Raw genomic sequence first — 22,277 nt, 5'->3', positions numbered from 1 at the left:
CACACAAACATAAAGCTGCCGCCTCTTAAACACCTCCCTTTATCTGTCTGAATCTCTTTCTGTTTCTTCGCCTCCTATTTCTACACCTCTACTTCATGTTCTCACTGCTGTGCTTCTTTTGAGTGCCAGCCTGTCGCTCTCTCAATCTACAAACTGTCTCGCTGTTTCTCACAATGTTTGATTCACAACAGTCTTACCTTGTTCCTCCAGGATGCCATTTGGTATCTTCTTGTCAACTGTTGTGACGACTGCTTTTCTCTGGTTTTTTAACCTGCAAGAAAAATATTCAATGAAATGAGAACAGAATGGCACAAAACATAATATTCAATTGTCATGGTAATATAAGTTCAAGATTTAGGTAACCATGAAGAAAAGGCTTTCTGTCGCACCATCTGAAACTGAAGCTATTCTTTCTCATTAGCTGATGTCTTGGAAAGACGGCGCTCTAATCCGAATGTGGTACAGAATTTGTCCTTCTCTCTCCTCTGCTGCCCGTCTAGGTCCTCTGTCACAGCCTGGCTGCCTGCTCTCTTCTCACTAAAACATGAGAGGGAGTCGACTAGCAGCACTTCCTGACTGGGCTCCGCCTCAATGACTAAAGGAGGAAGTGTTTGTCACCCTGAGCTCGGCCCCCAAACCTGGCTCACAGCCAGTCAGCGGGGGTCCTGAGAAGGGAGGTGAGGTGAGAAATGGGGGGGGTGGGAGATTTCTTTCTTTTTTTTTTTTATTTACCTGAGGAAGTACCAGGCTAGCAGCGCAACGATGAGCAGCAGCAGGGACAGGACCAGCACGGTGGGGAGGATGTGGTGGCTGGGGGATGCAACGTCTTCTGAGGAAGAAGGAGAGGCAGAGCCAAGGGGTCAGGGAGCACCGCCAACAAAGAAGCAGGAAGAGGGAGCAAGGCCGAAGAAATATGTGCATAGGTTTATGTGTGCTGCGTTCATGCGTTTGAGCCATGTGTGTATTGCATAACTGATAAAGCTAAATCAATACTCAGCACCTCCTGTGTTCTCCCCTGGTCACAGGCCTGATTTAATAACTGGTTTCTGTAGTGTTTCGTCTACAGAGATAAGCATCAGCCCATTTCGTCCTGTCGGTATGTCTGTCTGATGGAAAATAAGAAGCTCTAAGAATGGAGGCTCATCCAAGAGTCACAGCCACACAGCCAGCTATTAACTGTGTTTATAAAGACGCACAATAAGCCGTAAATTACGGTGCGGGGCTGCTGGAGTTCATTGTGATCCTGTAATAACAAGTCTGTACAAAAGGCTATTATCAAGCAGATGCATGCGCTGAGGAAGGCACATAATAATCATATCTTGGGGAAAAGTGATGACTGCAGTGGATAGCGATGGGATTTTGTTGCCATCTCAAACTGTTCAGCCTCACACAGGGCAATGCATCGCCCTTGTTATTGTTCTTACCTTTTGTATGGTTGCCATTGCCCGTGGAATTGGATGTTGTCGTGGCTGCCGCCAAAAACAGAAGTGGGACCATTGTGACTGCAGGAAAACAAAATGAAGACGGATATTAAATTTAGTGCCAGACATGTCTGCGAAAGTGAGGATTCATGCGAACATGGCCGCTGGATAATATCGCCATTTAGGGAGCACAAAAGCTATTGACAGATCTGAGGCATATTTCTTTATTCATGACGGCTGCTTTCAGGAATGTGCTCATCGGTGCAAAGTTCACGGGGACACAATGGAACAACACACTCATATCCTGGTCATTCATTACTCCTGTCATAAAGCTGGCAGTGTAATGCCTGGTAAGTCCACGTGGAGGCGCAATACACCAGTATTTGAGAAACAAGGCTGGTCATGACAGCATGCTCTCTTACCAACCCATTGAGAAAAAATTGCAAAGATGACATACAGGCCAAGGAAACATCCATTTTTACATTTCTTTTTTTAATGTTATCAAAAGCATGTGTGTCCACAAATACCACTGCTGCATATCCGAATCCAAAGCAATGATTTAACTACTCTAATAAGGCATCATGTGTTAATCAGTGTGTTATCAGATTGAGCAAAGAGAACTTGAGTAAATGCCACTTTAAGCTGATAACAGCCATTTCCCTTCAGCAGTTTCCGTGGCTATTCCATGCTGAAATGTCACACACACACACACACATACACACAACATGCATGCCAACATAAGGCCTGGACATCAGCTGATACTGAACTACGAATAAGCGGTTAAGCCGAGCGAAACTGGATGTATCACATCACGGGAGCGAAATCTAGAGTCAGGCTACAAGAGGCTTAACACATACACCCTCATGATCTGCTCTCGGCCACCTCCCCCCCCATTCCTCTTTAATAGCATCTCCTTCACATGCATGCACACACATGCACGCCAACACCCACAGCACCAAGAGCTTTGTCCAGAACCCCATACACATAGTGACATCCAGGAGTCTCGGCTGATTGACTCTGATCATCCCTTCATTTTCTCCCAGCAGAAGAATGCAGAGGAGGGAGGATGAAGGAGTTTCTCTGATCGATTCTAGTGTTTGAGCATTCAGAACGGGTTTCACATCACATTGATTTAAGCACCGCTTTTCCTTTGAAATCTGCTGGTGAGCTCTGCAAACCAATAAGCCTTGAGATGTTTGTAGTTTTCAAGGTGTTTTTTTATTTTATTTTCACAAAAGTTGGAATCTAAGCAATGCGCACCAGCACCAGAGCTGCTATCACCCCATAATGAAGCAGAGCAGAGTGTGCTTTGTCTCCCCAAGGCTGCAGGTGTGTGTGTGTGTGTGTGTGTGTGTGTGTGTGTGTGTGTGTGTGTGTGTGTGGTGCTCTGCAGCTGCGGTGAAAAAGAAAGCCCAGGCCAAGTGCATAGTCAATGAAGACACTGTGTGTTGAAGCCTCCACGCTGTGCCGCAGTGTCCTGTAATGTGTCCAGACAGGACACCAGAGGAATGTGGAGGCAGCAGAGCAGAGACACTGACTGCAGCAGGGAGAGCGGGAGCAGAAGGTCCAGGTCAATAATATTTCCTGGAGCGATTAATAAACCCTGACATGTCCCCCCACGCTCCATGGGGAAGACTGATGAGAGAATTCTAATGAGAGGAGAGGGGAGAGGAGGAGCATGCTACCCCCTTCTCTGGCTCTCCTCCCTCTTTATCCCCCCTCTTTAAGGCTCTCTCTGCAAATGTCACAAGCCTGGATGAGGGGGAGGTTATCGAGCCGAGTTAGTACAGTGTGTGAATCCTCTGTGTATAAGACTTGAGGTGCTGTGATGTGGAAATTTACTCATGGTGCCGTTTGGGACTTTCCGCTACACAAGCTGCAATGAATTTTATGTATGCGGTGTCTGTTTGTTTATATGCGTGTGTGATGGCTCAATAGGGACGGCCAGCAGAGTGCTCGTAGCAAGCCCTAAGGCTGTGTCTTGTGGTTAAAGTGCTGCTGCTTCTTGTGAGCATCTCCTAGTTCCTGGCTCCTTCTTTCCCCTCCGTCACCTCTGGAAATGTCACCCTGTCACGTCTTAGCCTCCAGCCCTGCGAGGCTCAACTGCTCCTGGGGGACCACAGAGCTGCTCACCCCTCGCTCTCCGGCTTTTCCCATCTTGTCATTGCAGCGGTCTCCAGCCTGACCTCTCCAGCATCTCTGAGGAGATGCTGGACTTCCTTTCCTCCGTCTTTGTGGGGGAATGTCCCTCACATAACTATAAATAACACTGTGTCCTGTTCTTCGGAGTATCTAATCTCTTCTTCTCTGTTTCTCCTCGCTCAGCATAAACCAGCCGAGACCACAAGTCTCAAATTAGACTATTAGTGTTCGTCATCATTTAGCTCGGGTCAGACTCTGGGCAAACAGCTATCATCACATTGTGTGCTCTCGTCTGTGTATTGTCCTTTCTCCATTTAGCACTCTGCAGCTCGTCACCGACCATCAGCCATAATGAAAATAGGTCATGGGAGATGTCAGCTCGGGGGAAGTTCTAAGGCGTCCTTATTTTCCGATAGGAGACATTTGCAAGTAGCCTTGGGGAAGGGTATTGTCCTGGCCAGTTATTTCAGTGGCATGCGTGTCCCGAGTTACCCAGCAGAGAGTTCGCTCTGTCTCACGGCAGGTCAGTGTCATCCTGGGCTGCAGAATGGGAAGCACTCATTCATCCTCTCCTCTCTATACTGGCCGGGAGACAATCCCTTCTTGATATGATTCCAGTGGAAGAGATTAAATATGAGGCTTCGGCACTCTGAGTTAGCTGAATCAAATGGGCATCTTCAAGATTCAGTCTTTCTAGTACAAAATCCCTTTTTGTTTTTCCTTGCTGAGCTCCAGCAGTGAGATGAAACTCATTGACTCTCAGTGGACTGCATTGTGATTAACAGCCTGTTATCTTATTTACAAAATCCTGCTGCCCAAATTTAAGATTGTGTGCGAACTGTAGTTAAAAACAAACAAAACTGTCACAAAATTAAGTTAAAGATGAGTAAAGATAATTTTTGTGATGTACAATAGAACACAGTTCACTGCCAACTCCAAAGCCCCCTTCCCACTGGACACAAAACCCACAAACATCCTCTAACATCTGGCCCTTGTATTTTAATGGGAAAGGCTGAAATCTGCATTCATGTCCAGGACAAATGATTGCAGCAGTAGTCATGGGTATTTAATGGCTTAGGCAATATGACACCCAGGTGGCCATGCTAACTGTCACCAGCTCTCAGATGCCATGCAATAATGCTTTGCCACAAATACTGTCCATCTCCATCAAAGGAGCAAGCAAACATCATTCCAAAGCCCTGTCACTGCGTCTGTGTGGGTGGACTCTTACCAGTGAGTGTATAGCATGACAAACCTCTTGCTGGTTAAAAACAACAACATATCTGCCACTCCTATGTTACAGAGGGATTACTCAACGGGCCTATCAGGGAAAGGCCAAGGGATCCAAAGTGTCAGGCGCCCCCATGGCCCTCACCTGCAAAACGTAACTCAAATTAACAAAAAACTACCAGAAAGTCACTGAAAAAGACCACAAAGAGATGCACAGAAACGGCAAAGAGACACAAAGCAACTAAAAAAGAGACACAAAACAGCCAGATGACACAAAACTAGGGATGGGTCACGATTTTCGAATTTCGAATAGTCGTTTTATTTTTGAAAAATCAATTTTTTAATGCGACTATTACTATTCGCCGTCTTATTTTCCCCCCTTTATTTGACATGCAATTCAGCTCCTAACCGCACGAGGGCAGTCTAGGATTGCTACAGCAGTGTGAGATGGGCTACCAGCTAGTTTGATGCTCTTCTACAAACAGGAGAAACATGCAGAAACTACTACTACTCCGCGAGGAATGTCCGCAGTCATTCGGGCTTTCATAGTCGAGCGCACTTCCGCCATACATGCCGAGCAGTCACTGGTGCGCGGAGCTTTGCGCGCACAGAGCTTTCGGACGTCCGCTTTGAGTCTGCGCGGACCTCCGTGGAGTCGTTCCGCCCGAGTATGTTCGGGCATTTAATGATGAATGGATCTCTGTGTGCGTGGCTCCGGGGGTGGGGTGGGGGGGCAATTATTCGAAAAATTGTCGAATAGTTGCCACGATTTTCGAATAGTGTTTTTGCTTGTGCTGCCCATCCCTACACAAAACTACATCAAAGAGATACAGAATTACCTCTGAGACACACAAAATGATCACAAGGAGACACAAATGTACCCCAAAGAGACACAAAATCACTTCAAAGACACAAAACTTCAAAGATACACAAAAGTACCTAAAGGAGACACGCACTTACCTAAGGACACATAAAACGACTTTAAAGAGACATAGAATTACCTCTGAGACACACAAATCTACCTCAAAGAGACACAAATTTACCTCAAAGAGACACAAATTTACCTCAAAGATACACAAAATGACTTCAAAGAGACACAAAGTCACTTGAAAGACACACAAAATGACTTAAGAGACACAAAGTTACCTCAAAGATACAAAAATGAGCTCTTACTATCAATCCACCAGGCCAGCATGCAGACAGCAGACACACACGGAGGGTAGGAAGAGTAGCGGTCAACTTAGTTAACTGACTATTTGTTTTCTGCTCTGGTTTTTTGAGAGTGATATTTTTATTTGGTTTACACTCTTACTGTTTAAGTAAAGAGCACTGATGGCATTGTTTTGGGCACAATTAGTGAAACTGGAGCCATGGATGGACTATTGCTTGTTTAAACAGTTGTACAATATTGTGTGTGGTTTTTTGTCCCCTCTGTTGGTCCCAGGAAACAGCAGCACCAGGCTGGCACTGACACTACTAAAATAACTGAAAAGGAAAGGCTGCATTGTTTGTTAAATGTCAACAATGTCTTGTGGTGTTAATCTTTTTTTTTATTTATTAGGGGGCCAAAGCACAAGTGTGTGGAGTGCGCTATTTTAATTTCAATATTAGACATTTTAAAAGATTTCTTGTGTTGATTTATTTTCTATTTATAAAGGGGCCAAAGCAGCCAAAGCAAACCAGCTATATTTTTTATTTAAACTTGAACATTAACATTAAAGTTTGTTTATTTAACCCTGTTAACAATAAACGGGTCAGTTTCTCATACCAACTGTTGTGGATCATTCTAACTAACCTGATTAGGTAGTTGTTCTTGTTAGAGTAATATTGCTTGATCAAACCTTTTCTAACATGACTGACAACAAAATAAGTGAATATGTATAATATGCGCTTGGATCGGATTGGTATTGGCCAAAACTCAAGGCTGTAATATCGGTATCGGATCGGAAGTGGAAAAAGCTGGATCGGGACATCCCTACACAAAACGACTTCAAAGATACACAAAATGACTGAAAAGAGACACAGAATTACCTCTAAGACAACAATCTACCTAAAAGAAACACAAAATTATGTCAAAGACACACAAAACGACTTCAAAGAGACACAAAACTTCCTCAAAGATACACAAAATGACTTCAAAGAGACACAGAATTACCTCTAAGACACAAAAACTACAAAGAGCCAAACCCACAAAAAGATGCATTACAACTGGAGACAACGGAGACAAAAACAACGCACATCAAAAGAGGCTGAACAACAATAAAGTCTGAGTTTTGCTCCTATGTAAGAAAGGCCTTTAAGCCCACTGTCTGATAATCGGCCCATGAAGTGGTCACTCTAGCTGTACGTAGAGATGTGTTCTAATGCCAGGTGTGAACAGTCTTTAAGCTGTCCACTTGTGATCAGATCACGCAGGATGCACATTAATTCCAGGTGCAAACAGGCTCAAAGTGAGTAGGTTGAAAGTGTGAGGTAGACCTGCCTGCATACTGTATATGACAACACCTCAGCCACGCTCGTGTGTTCATAAAGACCTCCAGCACCTGGTGTGCACTGTGACTCACAGCTCTGCCTCCACTAATTACAACCTGTCACCTCAAAATACCTGCAACCCGGACAGCATGTAAACAAAAATGTGGACACACACACACATGCACAGATATCAGTATATCACACTGAACAAACAGGCAGCAGAGAATACAAGCAGGCCACGACAAGGCTCCTCTTTATCCTCGCTCCAAACATGAAAAAGCCAGTGTGGGAATTCTGACTCACGCATACTGAATATTGTGTCGTTTACGGTCCCAAACCAGAGAGCTGATAAATGTTCTTCCCTGACAGTATTTTGTTTTGGAGGATGAGCTATCCCTCCCTGTGGTCTTGTGTTTTCCTTGTGGTGTGCTTCCCTGCTCTGTCATTCTTCCAGTCTGGGTTAAAAGTGACATAATGATACCCCTGCAGCTCTCCACTATTGTCTCACTAATTAGCCCCAGAAACCTAACCATCAGAAAGGACAAGCTTGTTACAATTAGACAATAAGACAAGAAAAATTGTCTGTCTCTGCCTGTGACAGGAAACACGGTGTTCCCTGGCATCGTGTCTTACCGTAGACAGAGCACTGTCAGTTCCACTGAATGTGGTTTCACTGGGCACAGAGTCGCTCTGTCTCTTCAAATACATCAGCTGGGGAATTCGGAAAATGGGTGGTGGGTGTAGGGGCGATGTGACAGGGTGAGCGGGCAGTAGGTACATTGTGTCCTCTGAGGAAAAAGCTGCCAGACTATTTACCCTTCAGGCGACAAGCTTTTTTTAATGAATATAACTGAAACCTGCAAGATGGCTTATAAGAGGAAAACAACCTATAACCTAAAGCCGTCTGTGTAGTTTCTCAAAGCTGTGTTCGGTGTCGGCACCCGTTTTGTTCTTGCCCAAAATGGATTATAATAAATAATCAGACATAAATTACTTTATTTGTTTAAAGTGACAGTTCACCCCTACATCAAAAGTACATACAAGAGATCATCATGATAATCCACAGACCTTGTTGTGAGCAGTTTCATGTAGGAACTATTTTCTTTCTACCAAACTATATCACCCTCGCTCCAAAACAAAACCCTGTGATACTTGATGCAGGTGCTGCACCGGACCGTCATGGTGAAGAGGGAGATTTGGATTTACTGGTCCATCTACGTCCCAACCCTCACCTATGGTCATGAGCTCTGGGTAGTGACCGAAAGAATGAGCGACCAAAATGAGTTTCCTCCGTGGGGTGTCTGGGCTCAGCCTTAGAGATAGGATAAGTAGCTCGGACATCCGAAGGAAGCTCGGAGTAGAGCCGCTGCTCCTTCGTGTCGGAAGGGGTCAGTTGAGGTGATTCGGGCATCTGATCAGGATGCCTCCTGGGCGCCTCCTGCTGGAGGTGTTCTAGGCACATCCCACTGGTAGGAGGCCCTGGGGCAGACCCAGAACACACTGGAGGGATTACATATCTCATCTGGCCTGGGAACGCCTTGGGGTCCCCCAGGAGGAGTTGGAATGTGTTGCTGGGGAGAGACATCTCTACAGCCGAAATCTCCAACACTTGGCAACTCACATTAAAACAAATCTAGATTATCAGAAATAATCTTGCTTGCTTCATGCGGAGGATAAGATGAGAAAATTGATGTTACTATCATAACTGTGCAGTCATATCAAGCTGCAGCCACGAGACAAATAGCTTAGCTTAGCATTAACATAAGACATAGGATGAAACAGCTAGCCTGGCTCTATCCTAATGTCAAAAAATACCAGCACTTCTAAAGCTCACTAATCAACATGTTGTATCTAATTTATTCAATCTATGAAAAGTGAAAGGAGCAACAAGTATGGATGGATTACTCGACTTCACTTACAAAAATGTCAAATTAAAACATACCGATCAGGAAAGAGACTCAAAATGACCATAAAGAGATACAAAGCCGCCACAAAAAGATGCACAACGACTACAAAGAGACACAAAGTAAGCGTGTCTTGTTCTTATGTAGGAGCGGTGGTGGTGGCCTTTGCATCTCTATGCCCAGGGGTCCTCTGTCTGGTAATCCACCCATGGCAACAAGCTGTGGGTAGCCCTTTCCCCTTGCTCCCAGTCTTTATGCTAAGCTAAGCTAAGCTAAGCTAACTGTGTCCCAGCAGTAGTTTCATACTGAACTGACACATGCCAGAGTGGTGTCAAATTTCACACCAATCTAGGGCATAAAACAACTACGTGCAATATATTTTCAAGTAAGATATAAATGTAGACAACACCGTTTATATCGTTGTAGAGTCAAGTTGGGTTACATGACACATATCAGTGTTCATCTCTCCTCTTTCACACTCTCCTCACAGCTCTGCCCCACTCACTCACTCACTCACTCACTCACTAATTCTCCATCAACACTCAGAGAGACACAGCGCTGCTCCTCTGTTTAATCTGTCTCTTAATTAGTCTACAGTGCGACATTGGTCTATATGTTGCACGTGCTAAATCAGTCTGTGAAATGAAACGACCGCAGCACACGTGCAGTACAGCACTGCGCTGCTAGTTTGTGTGTGAGGTGGATTATAGCATGTCGTTGTTCAGCTTGTTAGTTGTAGCCCATTATGTGACATGGAGATAGCGCCTGAATGCAGGCGACAGATGTGTTTAAAAAAATGCAGCGACAACACAGACGTTTCAACAAGACGTATAAAACGTGGACAAAGTATCTCTCGCTCCCTTCCTCCCTTCAGTACATTAATAAGATTAATAGACTAAATAAATAAAATGATTTAAATCATTTCCAGCACTATATTCATTCGAAAGGTCAACAGATGGAAAACGACTTTTAAAATCCCCCCACAAAGATTCTTAATTGTTTCAAACCTACTTAATACCTTTATACTCATGTTGTAGTTTTGTGTCCTGTGCTGCAAACCTCTAAACCTCTGTAGCTCCAGTGCTGTGTGCAGAAACATTAACGTACAGCCCTGCTATTTATTTTAAATACTTTTTCTTTTACATGCCGTACAGCTGTATATTTTCAAACAGAGAATAAAATCCCTGTCTCTGCATTTTATTTTGATCATTTTTGTTTTTATAAAAGTGCTTGTGACGTCTCAAATGCGACTTTGACTTGCAACTGAAAACATGTCGCCCATCTTGTAGAAAACACCGAGATATGAATTTTGTCCATATTGCCCAGCCCTACATCAAACTCTCCACAAGAAAACAAATCCGTGTGTTTTATAAAATTCAAAACTTCTCCAAAACTAACTGAATTTTTTTCTAAATTCACGCAGGAACATTTACTATGCTAAATGTAGCCAGACAGATAAAACAGCCGTCACATATCCGCTTTTGACAAATATATCAGTAACAGCATATGAAGGCTGATACGCAGCAATAAATTCATTACAATATTACTAGATTTTTTAATTTCTCATTTCAATATTAGGTCAGCCTGCATTACTGTAAAAAAAGTACACTGATTCTCTTAAATAATAGCATACCATGAACACACCAATTGACTCTCAAGTGCAGTTATTAATGAGCAGTCTTACTTTGTCTTACGCAGGTGTGGCTGTCAGTGATGATCGCATCAGCGTCGACCACAATGTAACATTAATATCAGCACGGCCCTTCTCCGCTGCTATATCAGGTTCAATATAGTCATCCTTACTTTGTCTTTGTTAGCTGCTCGCTCGCTGTGGTGCTGCCGCAGAGTGACCTGCGAGCAAAACAGAGAAGTCTTATTTATAGTGCAAAGCTACAAGAAGCTGATCAGAGTGATAAGGAGCGATGTGCCGGTTGGATGGTATATTGTGTTTGTTTGTAGTTGTTTGTTTCGGTAACTGCAGGTGTGAAATTTAATTGTAATGTTTGGTTGCCATGGCAGAACGAAAATGTGATGTTGTAGGTTTTGTGTGTGTGTGTGCGTGTGTGTCAAAATGTGTCTAAAGGCTTATGAATGTATTTTCTGTTGTCGGTCTTATTCGACACAGACCACAATAAATGTGTAAAACGTCAATAAATCACCAAAATCATTAAAGATCTTATCAAGTTGCATTATGGGAAGTGTAGGATCCAATGCTTTGGGCAGCATGACCCATTTTATGGACTAAAAGTTAGTACACGTCATCCTCTACTGCATCAATTTTGACCATCGTTTTTTCAATGAGGATATCAATAAGGATGCCTTCTGGACGCCTCCCTTGGGAGGTGTTTCGGGCATGTCCAACCGGGAGGAGACCTCGGGGCCGCCCCAGAACACGCTGGAGGGACTACATCACCCGGCTGGCCTGGGAACGCCTCGGGGTTCCCGCGGAAGAGCTGACGGAAGTGGCTGGGGAGAGGACTGTCTGGGCTTCTTTGCTGAGGCTGCTGCCCCTGCGACCCGGACCCGGATAAGCGGAGGACGACGAGTACGAGTACAGGTACGAGTACGAGTTTTTTCAATGAGTCTCCTATAAGTCACCTGACTTTATTAAAATGTACTGAATCACTGTGTTTGGGTATCTAATGTGAAAAATATTAATAAACCTCTATAAGTAAACAGTTTTAAATCAGCCCATGCAGGAAGCCTAACAACTTCTTGCTTTCTGTTTCAGCTGGTCGTCCTCATATCATGGCGCCTCTGTGCTCTCTGCCTTTGGGGAACTGCAGCATGTAAACCTGGGTCGGGTTAGCTATTTATAAGGACACTGCACTACATTCACAGTCTTGACAGAGGAAATAAAGCTGGGGTGTCCATCTGCTCGTGCAGATGTGCGACTGCTTCCCATGCAATGTAACCTAGTTGGACAAGGTGATTACTGTTGCTCTTTCGAAACTTATCCACCGTGTTCCTGCAGATTACCCCCGTAATCTAAATTCAGACTGTATCACAGTGCGGTCTGTGCCTTTTTTTTTTTTTGTACATTTAAAATGAAACTACAGGAGCCATCTGTCTCCACTTGTGACACTATTCATGATTCAGTCTAGTATTTTAAAAAAGTACGCTGCAGGAAATGTAGATTTGCTTTAACATATATAGGCCTACGACTGTTTTGCCACAATGTGTTCCCATGGTAACCTGACCAGCAGTACTGCCACCAACGTGGCACCTGTGGGATGTGTAACACGTTGATTTTATCAAGATTTTTTTTAAAAAAGGGAAGAAAAGCCAGCATGCAGACACCCGCTGAAAAACTGGGAACCTGATGTCAATCCAGCCTTTTGTCTGAGTTAACAGCTCCTGAGGAACGGTGATTTTTGGTAAAAGCAGTGAGTGAGAGGGAGTGTTTGGTACAATCTTAAAGACCCCCTCAGATGAAAATGAAGTTTTTAATCTTATAAACGTGTTTATATGGTGTTTTTCAGATGCTACACGACATATCGTAAGCAAAATAAGCACTGTGGTTAAGCATTTCTGCCTTAGGACATCCGTGTACCAATGACAGTCTCAAAAACACAGATTCAGACTTCCAGGGTTTTACACATCACACACCTGAGGAGCCAAAGCTGTCTGTTTGCAGGGTGGGGCTTTCCATATCACTAACTAACGCTGCAGCGAAATGAGGGGTACTAGAGGAGAAGCCAGGAAGCCAGGTTGCCCTTTCACTTCAACGTGGCAGAGCCTGGGAACGAGGTTTATCTGACATTAGCTGCACATTGTGAGCTGTATGATAACACAGTCACAGCACTGAAGGTAAAGAGGTACGCTCGAGCTTTAGGGGAGTGAGACAGAGTTGGAGACTTATTTGCATATTCCAAGATATGCAAATAAGCAAAGACATAGAGTGACAGATCACCACACTTTTTTTCTTTTCTTTTTTTGAGTGTGTGTTTCTTTGTGTGTCTCTGAATTCGGACGTTTCTGCGGGTCCATGAACGCAGCGCAGTTGGAACTCACTTCACACTTCATACTTTTCTTTTTTTACCTTAGCAACAGTTTGTTGAGTTTGAGTCGCAGGGTAAAGAATTGATGAGTCAATCAGTTTGTAGTTGAAACATCAGACCAGATTGATGGATAAGAGGAGCAGCTGCTGCAGAGGTGAGTGAAAGCAAACTTTTAGACCCGGCGTGGGCACACGGTTACGCAGTTTCCTTGACAACGAAGCCGGTTTCCTTTGAAGTAGCTCATAAAAATGATGGACAACACCTAAATGAGAGCGGTGTTGTTCTAAGAAACAGAGCATTATATTTCTATTTCAATTAAGGAACGGTTTCACTCTCACTGCGCCTGGTGTTCTGCTGCTCCGTCTGTGCCAAGAGTTCGATCTGCACTCCAACAGTGAGGTGCCAAACAGTAACTATATTCCAACTGTGCTTCCAATGAACGGTCCAGGTCCAAAACTATATCATCAATATATGGTGGCAGATGCTGATATCACACCAGGCCACCAAAAATAAACGGATGTGTGGGAAACCCTGAATTAGAAGAATTACTTTTTTTTTAGCAAGTAATTTTTAAATAACATGCCTCACACTGTCCATAACTGCAAACCAAGAATGAGTCCCATAATCTATCAACTTCTCTTTACTGAAGATCCAACTCAGCTACACAAAGAATACTATTATTATCACCAGGAGTTGTAGTACCGTGTCACACTGCAGTATCTCACACCAGCACTATCTATAGCACCATTCTACAGTAACAACTTCTGCAGCGCTGCTCTCTTGCCAATCTGGGCTCCTCCCCTCCTGCACTCCTAGCATTGTCATTAATCAATTCCTGCCTCCTTCCCAGGGCGCCCAGACGCTGTGGCAGTGGTAATGACCTTGGAGACCCGCTGGCTCCGCTCTGCAGCGTCAGCCCTCCACCTCTGTGGGAACAAATGTAGCATCTCCCGAAGAGATCTCAGCTGAACACGTGAGAAAATGCATGCATGCTTATGTATGCAGGTGTTTGCATGTAGGAGAGAAACATTTACTGAATAAAAGAACAAAGAGAAAACCAGGTGAGCCACTGCCAGGGGGGGGAAAAAAGAAGCTGTGGTTGGTTGCCAGATTCAGGCCAGAACATCCTGTTGACTGAGATATGGTGGCGACTGTGTCTGACCCTGAAAGCGCCGCTATTAGAGTAGTCCTCACTGGAAATAAGAGCTTTTAGCTGCTGCATATTAGTTAAAAATAACATGGTGCTAGATGAAAAGCGATTATCAATAATCCTCTTAAAAACATTCCAGCCATAACATTTGAGAGCAGCTCTCGTTCGGCGTACAAGTTAATGTCTTCAGCGTTTATAGCACTTAGAAGCTACTGTCACATTCTGGTGAGGCATGGAAACCAAGAACGTAATTGGTAGTAAATATTTACTCAAGTCTTTCTTCTGCGCAGGCAAACACCACATCTGAGCTTACACTTGGTTGGCTTGTTTGAGCGTCATTTAGTCTGTGTGTTCGCGCAGCCGTCTGTGCAAGTGTCCCCCTCAAACACACACATACACGCACACTGTCTCAGTAATTTTTTTCCAAGGAGCCAGTAGGCCTCTAAATCACTTCTGATCCACAGATTTACACGCTTGCACAATCACACTACATGCATACGTTTCTGCCCCAAACCTGGCATGCACAGCTACACTGCCTGGCTGCTTGGCATGGAATACACACACATGGGGACGCACACATACCCACAAATGCTTCAGCAGGGATCCATGGGAAACACATGATGTGCCAGGGACTGTTTGAGGACCACCGTGCCAGAAATCATTCTACTAGTGGTCCATCATTCACAACACGTGTGTGTGTGAGGGGGGCAATCTCCCCGTGAGGGTCTCATCATGTCCTCCAGGCCCCCTTACACCTCCCGAGCTGACAGCATTAAACACAGAGGCATCCATCTTTCTCCCACTTTGACACCTCTGGGATTTGCCTCCTCCCCTCTTTCAATTATTCAAAGGCAGAGCAATTATGGCCTGGAATCAGAGCCGTCGATAGCCAGCGTAATGCGCAGCAGCTGGGCTGGAAATGACGAAACCAGCGTTGTGACACTTCTCATTATCACCCAGCACTCGGCGATTACCGGCACTCTGCTATGATCAGGTATTAGTGTGGGAGACACGTGAAGGGAAAGAGAGAGAAAGAAGGGAAGAAGGGATTGTATATAAAGCTGTGGGCCTGTCAGTGAGGTGATGTATGGGAAATTTACTGCTCAACTTGTAGGGCCATTATGGAGGGGATCAACATGTAACATACAGTGGTAAACTAATGAGTTCTTAGGCTGTTGAATATGAGGCGAGGGTCTTTTTTTGGAGGTCTGAGTACATGTTAAATCTGCATTCATCAAACAGTTAAAAGACAATTCTGGTATTTGTCAAAGTGGGTGTTATTCTCATTTTTAATGATCATGACTGTTGGTCATAATTACGGATTTTTGGAAATCTGGGACTGCAGTAAGAATGACGTTGATTGGGGCAAGGACGCAAGCCTCTTTTAATTTAACAGAAATCATCTCACATTCGTCTATGAAGCTAACAAAACACACTAAAGCGGGATTTATACTTGTGCGGCAGACACTACGCCGTAGCCTACACACATGGCCTACGTCGTTGTGAGAATTTATACTTGTGTGGTGGTGTGTCTGTGTCACTCTGCAGTTACACCTCCAAAACACTAGTCGGCGGCAGAGGTTTCTGTGAAGTGCTGTAAAGTTTACACACATTAAACATGGCTTAATAGAGACAATTTCAAACACAAGTACACAAATCAGCTTCACTATAACTCGCAGCATTCACAGACAAACACTTGTCTTTATCTGGACACATTTTCCCCACAAATACAACATGCTAACATTATTAGCACAAGCCTATGGCGTTTTACATTGTATAAATTAGCCTAGGGGTCAGCAAACTTTTCCTCTACTCATATGAAGCCAGGGACAACAGAAACATTTAACAAAGGTAACGTTACAAAATTCAGCTCCATTACAACTCACAAGGTTCACTGACAAAACAACTGTCTTATACTAAACACGTTTTCCAAACAACTATAACATGCTAACGTTATTAGCACAAGCCTATGGCATTTTAAATTGTATAAATTAGCCTAGCGACAAGCAGAGATTTCCTCTGCTCATATGAAGCCAGGATAAATCACACACAAAACTTAAAATATTATCTGTGAGATGTGGTTATATTTCTGGGGAGGTGCACGTCAGGTTACGCCGTAGGTACAGCGTCGATTCAACGCATGAGTATAAATCTCACCTAACGAACACTGTCCCCTGGAAATCCACATAGCTGTTGAAGCCAAATGCACTGCATCTGTAAAGCAATAAGCCACAACTAGAGTATTGCTTAATTAAACAGAAGCAGCCTTTAAAGGTGCATTGTGTGAAATTTGTCATTTTATGCGTGGAATTCAGAGATGAAAAACATCTTCTCAGGTTCGCTATTACTTCTCTAGTGTGAACACACTTAGCTAAATCAAAAGGGAGCCACAGAATCACAGTAAAGCAAACAAACAAACCTTCAGGTAAATCAAACAGGAGGATTTCTAGGCAACTTCTGTCTGCGTTCACTGTCAGTCAGACTCAAAGACAAGCATTTGAGATTATTTCTATCACCTTTTAAGGAATACTTTTCAGCAAACAAGCTAGTTTCTTTTTTGCAGAGAAGAAGATTGATACTACTCTTGTGTCAGAGAGATAAACACGAAGCTACAGTCAGCAGGTCATCAATCACAGAACTCATCAGCTATCGGTCAGACAATGATAAGCTTCTGATGGCGACGGCTAATATTTCGGGAGATCCAGTGTGGCCAGCAGATATCTGGGCCCACACTTCCTCTTTGTGCCGGTCAATTCAGCTAATCTCTCTGAACAAATATCTGCAGGTGCATTAAAAAAAACACTTACATGAAGCTAAATCATCGTCAGAAGATAGTTGATGGGTTCTGAAATGCATTTCAGCCAGTGTGCTTTGTCTCTTCACACTGACTGTTTGATCTGTAGCTCAAACGTGACTAGTCAATACTGACCAGTCACCAACCAGAAGTCTTCTGATACAAAACACTTGCCTACAGATATCTGCATTTATATACAGGTCTCTGTTTATTTGAGATGAAGGAAGCAAATTGATTTTTGGATTTTATGAATTGATATCAGGTCATTCAAATGGAGATCAGTTTGAATCGGATGAGTCGATTATTTCAATCCAGCCCTATTCAGCTGCGTTAAAAGCAGCAAATACATTTTGAGAATGTTCAAATTATTAAAAACATTTATTGAATTACTGGACAGTAATCAGTGGTAGTGAGCCAATCACACATTGCATTAAATAGAAGAACATTTGCGTTGATTGGCTGCGATATCTTAAAGGTATCAACCAATACCCAGCTCAATATGTCGGTGAGTGAAATGTTGATGACAAAACTCTATTGACAAATACTAGAATTTCGCTTTAAAAGCCTCAGTTTTATCAGGACTCTTTATAATTTGTAACACCGCCTTTCTATGGATAAGTGTTTGATTGGACTGTGCGGGTCCTTTACAGTTGTTCTACTGCATTTACTTACAGGAAGCGATGCAGAAACATTAGCCATTCAGGAACCACATCCTCTCTGATTACAGGCTTATACATCAGAATAAATCTGAAACAATAAACAAAATTATGACTGGTGGTCATATTATGGGTAAATCACCTCTTTAACTGACCATAAATCCATCAGAGGTCCGTTTTGAGAAAGTTTTAATGGTCAATAAAAAGGATTAAAAAAGATTAAAATGCAGTTCGTTGCAGAACCATAACAGCTGAGTCAGACGGCGTCTGGGAGCCTGGTTTTAGAGAGCATTACAACCAACCAGACTGCCTCCCCTGAGAATGTATGGCTCATTTTTATGTCATGTTATTCAAGCGTAGAAATAACAGGCAATTGAGAAATCCTGTGGGATAAAGAAACCTACTTCACTCAAATGAATTAGAATAAATCGCAGTGTCAGTGCTTGTAATGATGACAATCCACAAAGCTTTTCTACTGCTGAGAGATTTGTTTAACATCAGCGCTGACACACAGAGACTGGGGCTAAACAGACCTGGCTCTGGTGGAAAACCAACCCCCAGAGAAAGAGGGGGGATCTTGAATAGAACCCCCGTTTTCAGACACACAGAGACAGAGATAACCACAGTCTTTCAGGATCTGCACAGGACAGACAAGATCTATCCCCAAAAATATCCTTTCACTCCCCGGGAGGAGGATGGGGAGGAGGGGAGCGGTGGAGAAACGAGTGATAAGCACTGCTGCGGGAGAACAAAAAGCCACTTGATTCAGAGGGGAGGCAAAGAGGAGGAGAGGAGATGTGGGACCAGAAGGGATAAAGTGAACGGCCCACGCTGCGAGGATGAGGAGCCTGCCTCTGCTGCTCTGCAGAGATAGAGCAGACCTGTCTGCTCAGTGCAGACGCAGACTATAAAACCCTCCTGTGAGTCTTTAAAAAGGGATGTGAAGACTGGCTCTTGACATGTCCCCAGACTGTCTGCACGAGAGGCAAGGTTTTACTGTCGAGCAGCTCCGGTTTCCATAGCAAAACCGCAAAATCACACTTCATCTTCCAGAATAACAGCCCCTTTAATGCTCCCTTATCACACGCCCGGCGACAACAGGTTTGACAAACAAGCAGAAAAACAACCGGTGTTTTCACGGCACAGTCCAGAGTCCAACAGCAGCCTGCCTCCGAAACAGAAACTGGAAGTGGCAGCAAAGCAATTATGTTACCCAAACTCAAAACCCCAACCTAACACATTTTTCACAATCCTCTTTCGCAGGATCACGGCCCCTGCTGAGCACATTATGAGCAGCACTTTGTTGATTAAGATTGTGTAACTCTGTTGTTTGGTCTCTGCCTGGATTCTATAGGAATATGAGTCACTCAGCGAGGCCTTGGGAACCATAGTGTGCCTCATTGTCCTCCCTCCTAAGCAGGCTTGTTACACGAATGAGAGAGGACACACACACACCATATGGAGAACAAATGACTATCCTACATCGAAGGCCTCTCGGAGAACTCGCTGCCCTCTTGGAAAAAGGAAGTGCAGCATCCAGTCCTCACACGCTGCTGACAAAAGCTCTGCGAGACATGCAAGGAGAGACCCGGCCCGCCACTAACAGTTCCTGACAGAGGCATGGAGGCATGACAGGCCATCAGAAATCATGGGCGTACACACCAAGCGGGGGGCAGGAGGAGGAGGAGGTGATGACATATTGAGCGTCGCTAAATCTCAACAACGGACAAATGTGTTTGACCTGCAGGCCACAGAGGTAACACAAGGGTCAAAATCTCAGCTCTGCTTGTAGACATGTCACGATAGTACAAATTTAGCAGTCGATACCAAGGCTAGTTAAACTCCATTGTCCTCTGTTGTTGCTGTTTAGCACCTACACATGTGTGACGGTTGGTGTTGTAGTAAGCTTTTTGTCCCGCCCCTCCTCCATAGGAGCAGATTTCAGGGCGCCCTCCTCATTATTTGGAACATGTGTATTTGTCCCCCTTAATTAAAACATGAAAGTAGAAGAGAATTTTTATGTTGGCCAAACTAAAGACTTAAACACCATTAAGTGACGAAAATTTACCAGAGCGCAGGAAATTAAGTATGTGACACTTAGAATGTTCTAGCGGAGGAGCCCCAAATGTTAAAAAACCTACACCCTTGCCCTTCTCCACTGTGACTGGAAGGCTGAGTGACAAGCACAGCGTTTTACCCAAAGTTTAACATTTTTCAACTCTCAGCAACCAGAACAAAACGGTAAACATGCAGCGCTAGGGCTGGGCGATATCACCTCAAATCAATATCACGATAAATTGAACATTTTACCTCGATTACGATTAATGAACGATTATTTTGCTTTGGTTTTTGCCCTCATAGTTCACTGACAAGGTTTGTACTGTAAATATGCTCAACTGTTAAAGCTGGGATACTTTTCCCGTGAAAGAGTGCATATCTTATCTTTGTGAGTTTAAAATAATTGAAGGAAACATGCACACAAGAACTATTTATACTAATTTGATTGAATATTTCATGATTGAAATCAAAGCAAACGTCGCTTGAAAAGAAAATGTCTTACGAAAAGGTCACATTTTAGCTGAAACGGGTTTTTTTGCACTGTTTACATTGTATTTTCCTTCTGTTCGGTGTCATCTTCATGAAAGCCAAAGAAAAATGTGCGACGGACACGGCATTTCCCTTTAGCACAAGCTGCTCAAGTTGCTCAGTTGGCTCCGTGTTTTGAGTTCTCCTCCATGTTGCTTCCAGGTTGCGGAGTGGACGGGGTGGAGTCACGTGACTACACATGCATTAGTGCGTTTTTAAGGGGGCAACACAAGAACACACCCAGTTGGGAAAGCATTAAAAAAAACTAATTAACCAAGATGGGAAAGATTACGTCAGTTAGAGGTTCTGAATGTTGGTTTTGATTAACTTTTGATTGATTGCCCACCCTACGCAGCACTTGGTGCAGGATAGACTCTTAGCGCCAAGTCATGCTGCTGGTGTTTGCAGCATTGTAGACGCTCCCATTACAAAGAATTTTTTTTTTAAAAATTTGCTGGCCTCAGAAACATTTCTTTTCAACAAGCCAAGCAAAAAGTTACTGCTGCTGCTACAGCTCAATGTTTTCCTTCTTTGGTGTAAGAGTAGACTAGAACACTTGTAGGTGTTTATGCTGCCCCGTCAGGTCCGGAAGTCTTGCATCCCTGGTATCTAAGGTACTGGAGAACATTGAGTACAGTTGTGTTTCAAAAACTTTGGCATCCACTTGGTATAAAGTGTCAGCTCTTGTGGCATCCCTACTGCTTGTGTCTATACCTATGAGACAAGACCAAACTGAACTGAAAAGCTAAATGGAAATACATGCCCCAAAGACCTACAGCTTTGGTTTAGTGAATAAAAATATTAGCCAGTATTTGAAAGTCCTTCTCATACATAATCAGATTTTTTCTCCAGTTTTGCGAACGAGGCAAAACATAAGCTTACTGTATGTGCAGGCACTTTCTGACCCAGCTCTGTTTTTCAGAGGTGAGCAGAGATTTGAAGGTTGAAGAGCTACAGGGGACTGCAGCACTATGTTAAGTATAAATACAATGAGGGAAGAAAAAAAAGCATTGAGAAAAGTCAAGAGGGCAAAACAACCTTCCAGCAGGTAAAAAAAATGTCTTTGCTATTTTGAAAACATTTCAAAAGCACATCTGAAAAGTCAAGAGTGTCCTCTAGCTTCCTCATTCAACTACAACTCTGTGAAAACTTCTGATTCTCCACAGCACAATGCTATGTGCGATCTCACACTCTTGATAAAGCTCCTGTATTTGCACACAGTTCCTTATGTGTGCAGGACTGCATGCATGTGTGTGTGCGTGTGTGTGTTTCTGCAGTGTAAGCACATGCTGTCCTCCATCTGCTGTTTGATAGAGACTGTTTCCTTTCCTGTGCAGCCAGCCAACCAGCCAGTCTTCCTGTACCACTCTGCTCCAGAGCGGAAATGGGAGCAAGACTGCCACACACTCCTGACAAAAACCCTGGATAAGATACGTACACATGCAGACACATGTGGAGAGACAATGACTTAGCCACACATTTTAACACACAAACACACACACAGTCTCCTCTCCTTTCCCTTTCCTTCCGTCTTAGACTTCGAGCCTTTGTTTTCCATTCGTCCATCTACTGTATGTTCCTTTTTTCTTTATTTTTTTATGGTACAACACCTCCACAAGTCATTAAATAGCTTGGCGGAGACCAAAATGTTTGATTTGAACAATAATGAAGGGGATTATTAAATACAAGAAAAGTCAAAAGCATGGGTGTTGAGAGGCTTTCGCAGTTATAAAATCTCCTATAGCCACAGAGCATGGGTTGTAATAACAGGAAAGTGAATGTGTGCTTTTCTTTTTAATTCTACAGAGGCAGACTGTCTAACTGGGAAAGCCCCAGTGACCTCAGTTGGCAGAGACTGCAAATTGAGAAAGAACCTTCTCGATTAAAAAAAGGCAAAAAGAAATCACTCACTGCCTTACAT

At 43.6% G+C, this 22,277-nt stretch overlaps 1 protein-coding gene across 5 annotated transcripts in view; it reads right to left on the bottom strand.

Annotated features, from left to right (window-relative positions):
- The window catches only part of ptprea (protein tyrosine phosphatase receptor type Ea), a 95,330-nt gene that overhangs the window by 23,644 nt on the left and 49,409 nt on the right, over window positions 1-22,277 (bottom strand). Inside the window, exons 3-6 of one of the 5 annotated variants that reach the window (XM_078163526.1) lie at window positions 10,854-11,020; window positions 1,425-1,502; window positions 733-829; window positions 198-271 (exon numbers count right to left, since the gene is read on the bottom strand). In XM_078163526.1, coding sequence (XP_078019652.1) covers window positions 198-271; window positions 733-829; window positions 1,425-1,497 — 244 coding nt within the window. In that variant the 5' untranslated portion in view covers window positions 1,498-1,502; window positions 10,854-11,020. Of the gene's footprint in view, window positions 1-197; window positions 272-389; window positions 644-732; window positions 830-1,424; window positions 1,503-10,853; window positions 11,021-22,277 lie in introns of those variants that run through there. The other 4 variants (XM_078163527.1, XM_033611462.2, XM_033611463.2 and 1 more) reach the window with 4 other exon arrangements.

Source organism: Epinephelus lanceolatus, chromosome 21 (assembly GCF_041903045.1).
Source record: "Epinephelus lanceolatus isolate andai-2023 chromosome 21, ASM4190304v1, whole genome shotgun sequence".
NCBI classification, from domain to species: Eukaryota; Metazoa; Chordata; class Actinopteri; order Perciformes; family Serranidae; genus Epinephelus; species Epinephelus lanceolatus.
This window is presented reverse-complemented; position numbering and strand designations above follow the sequence as displayed.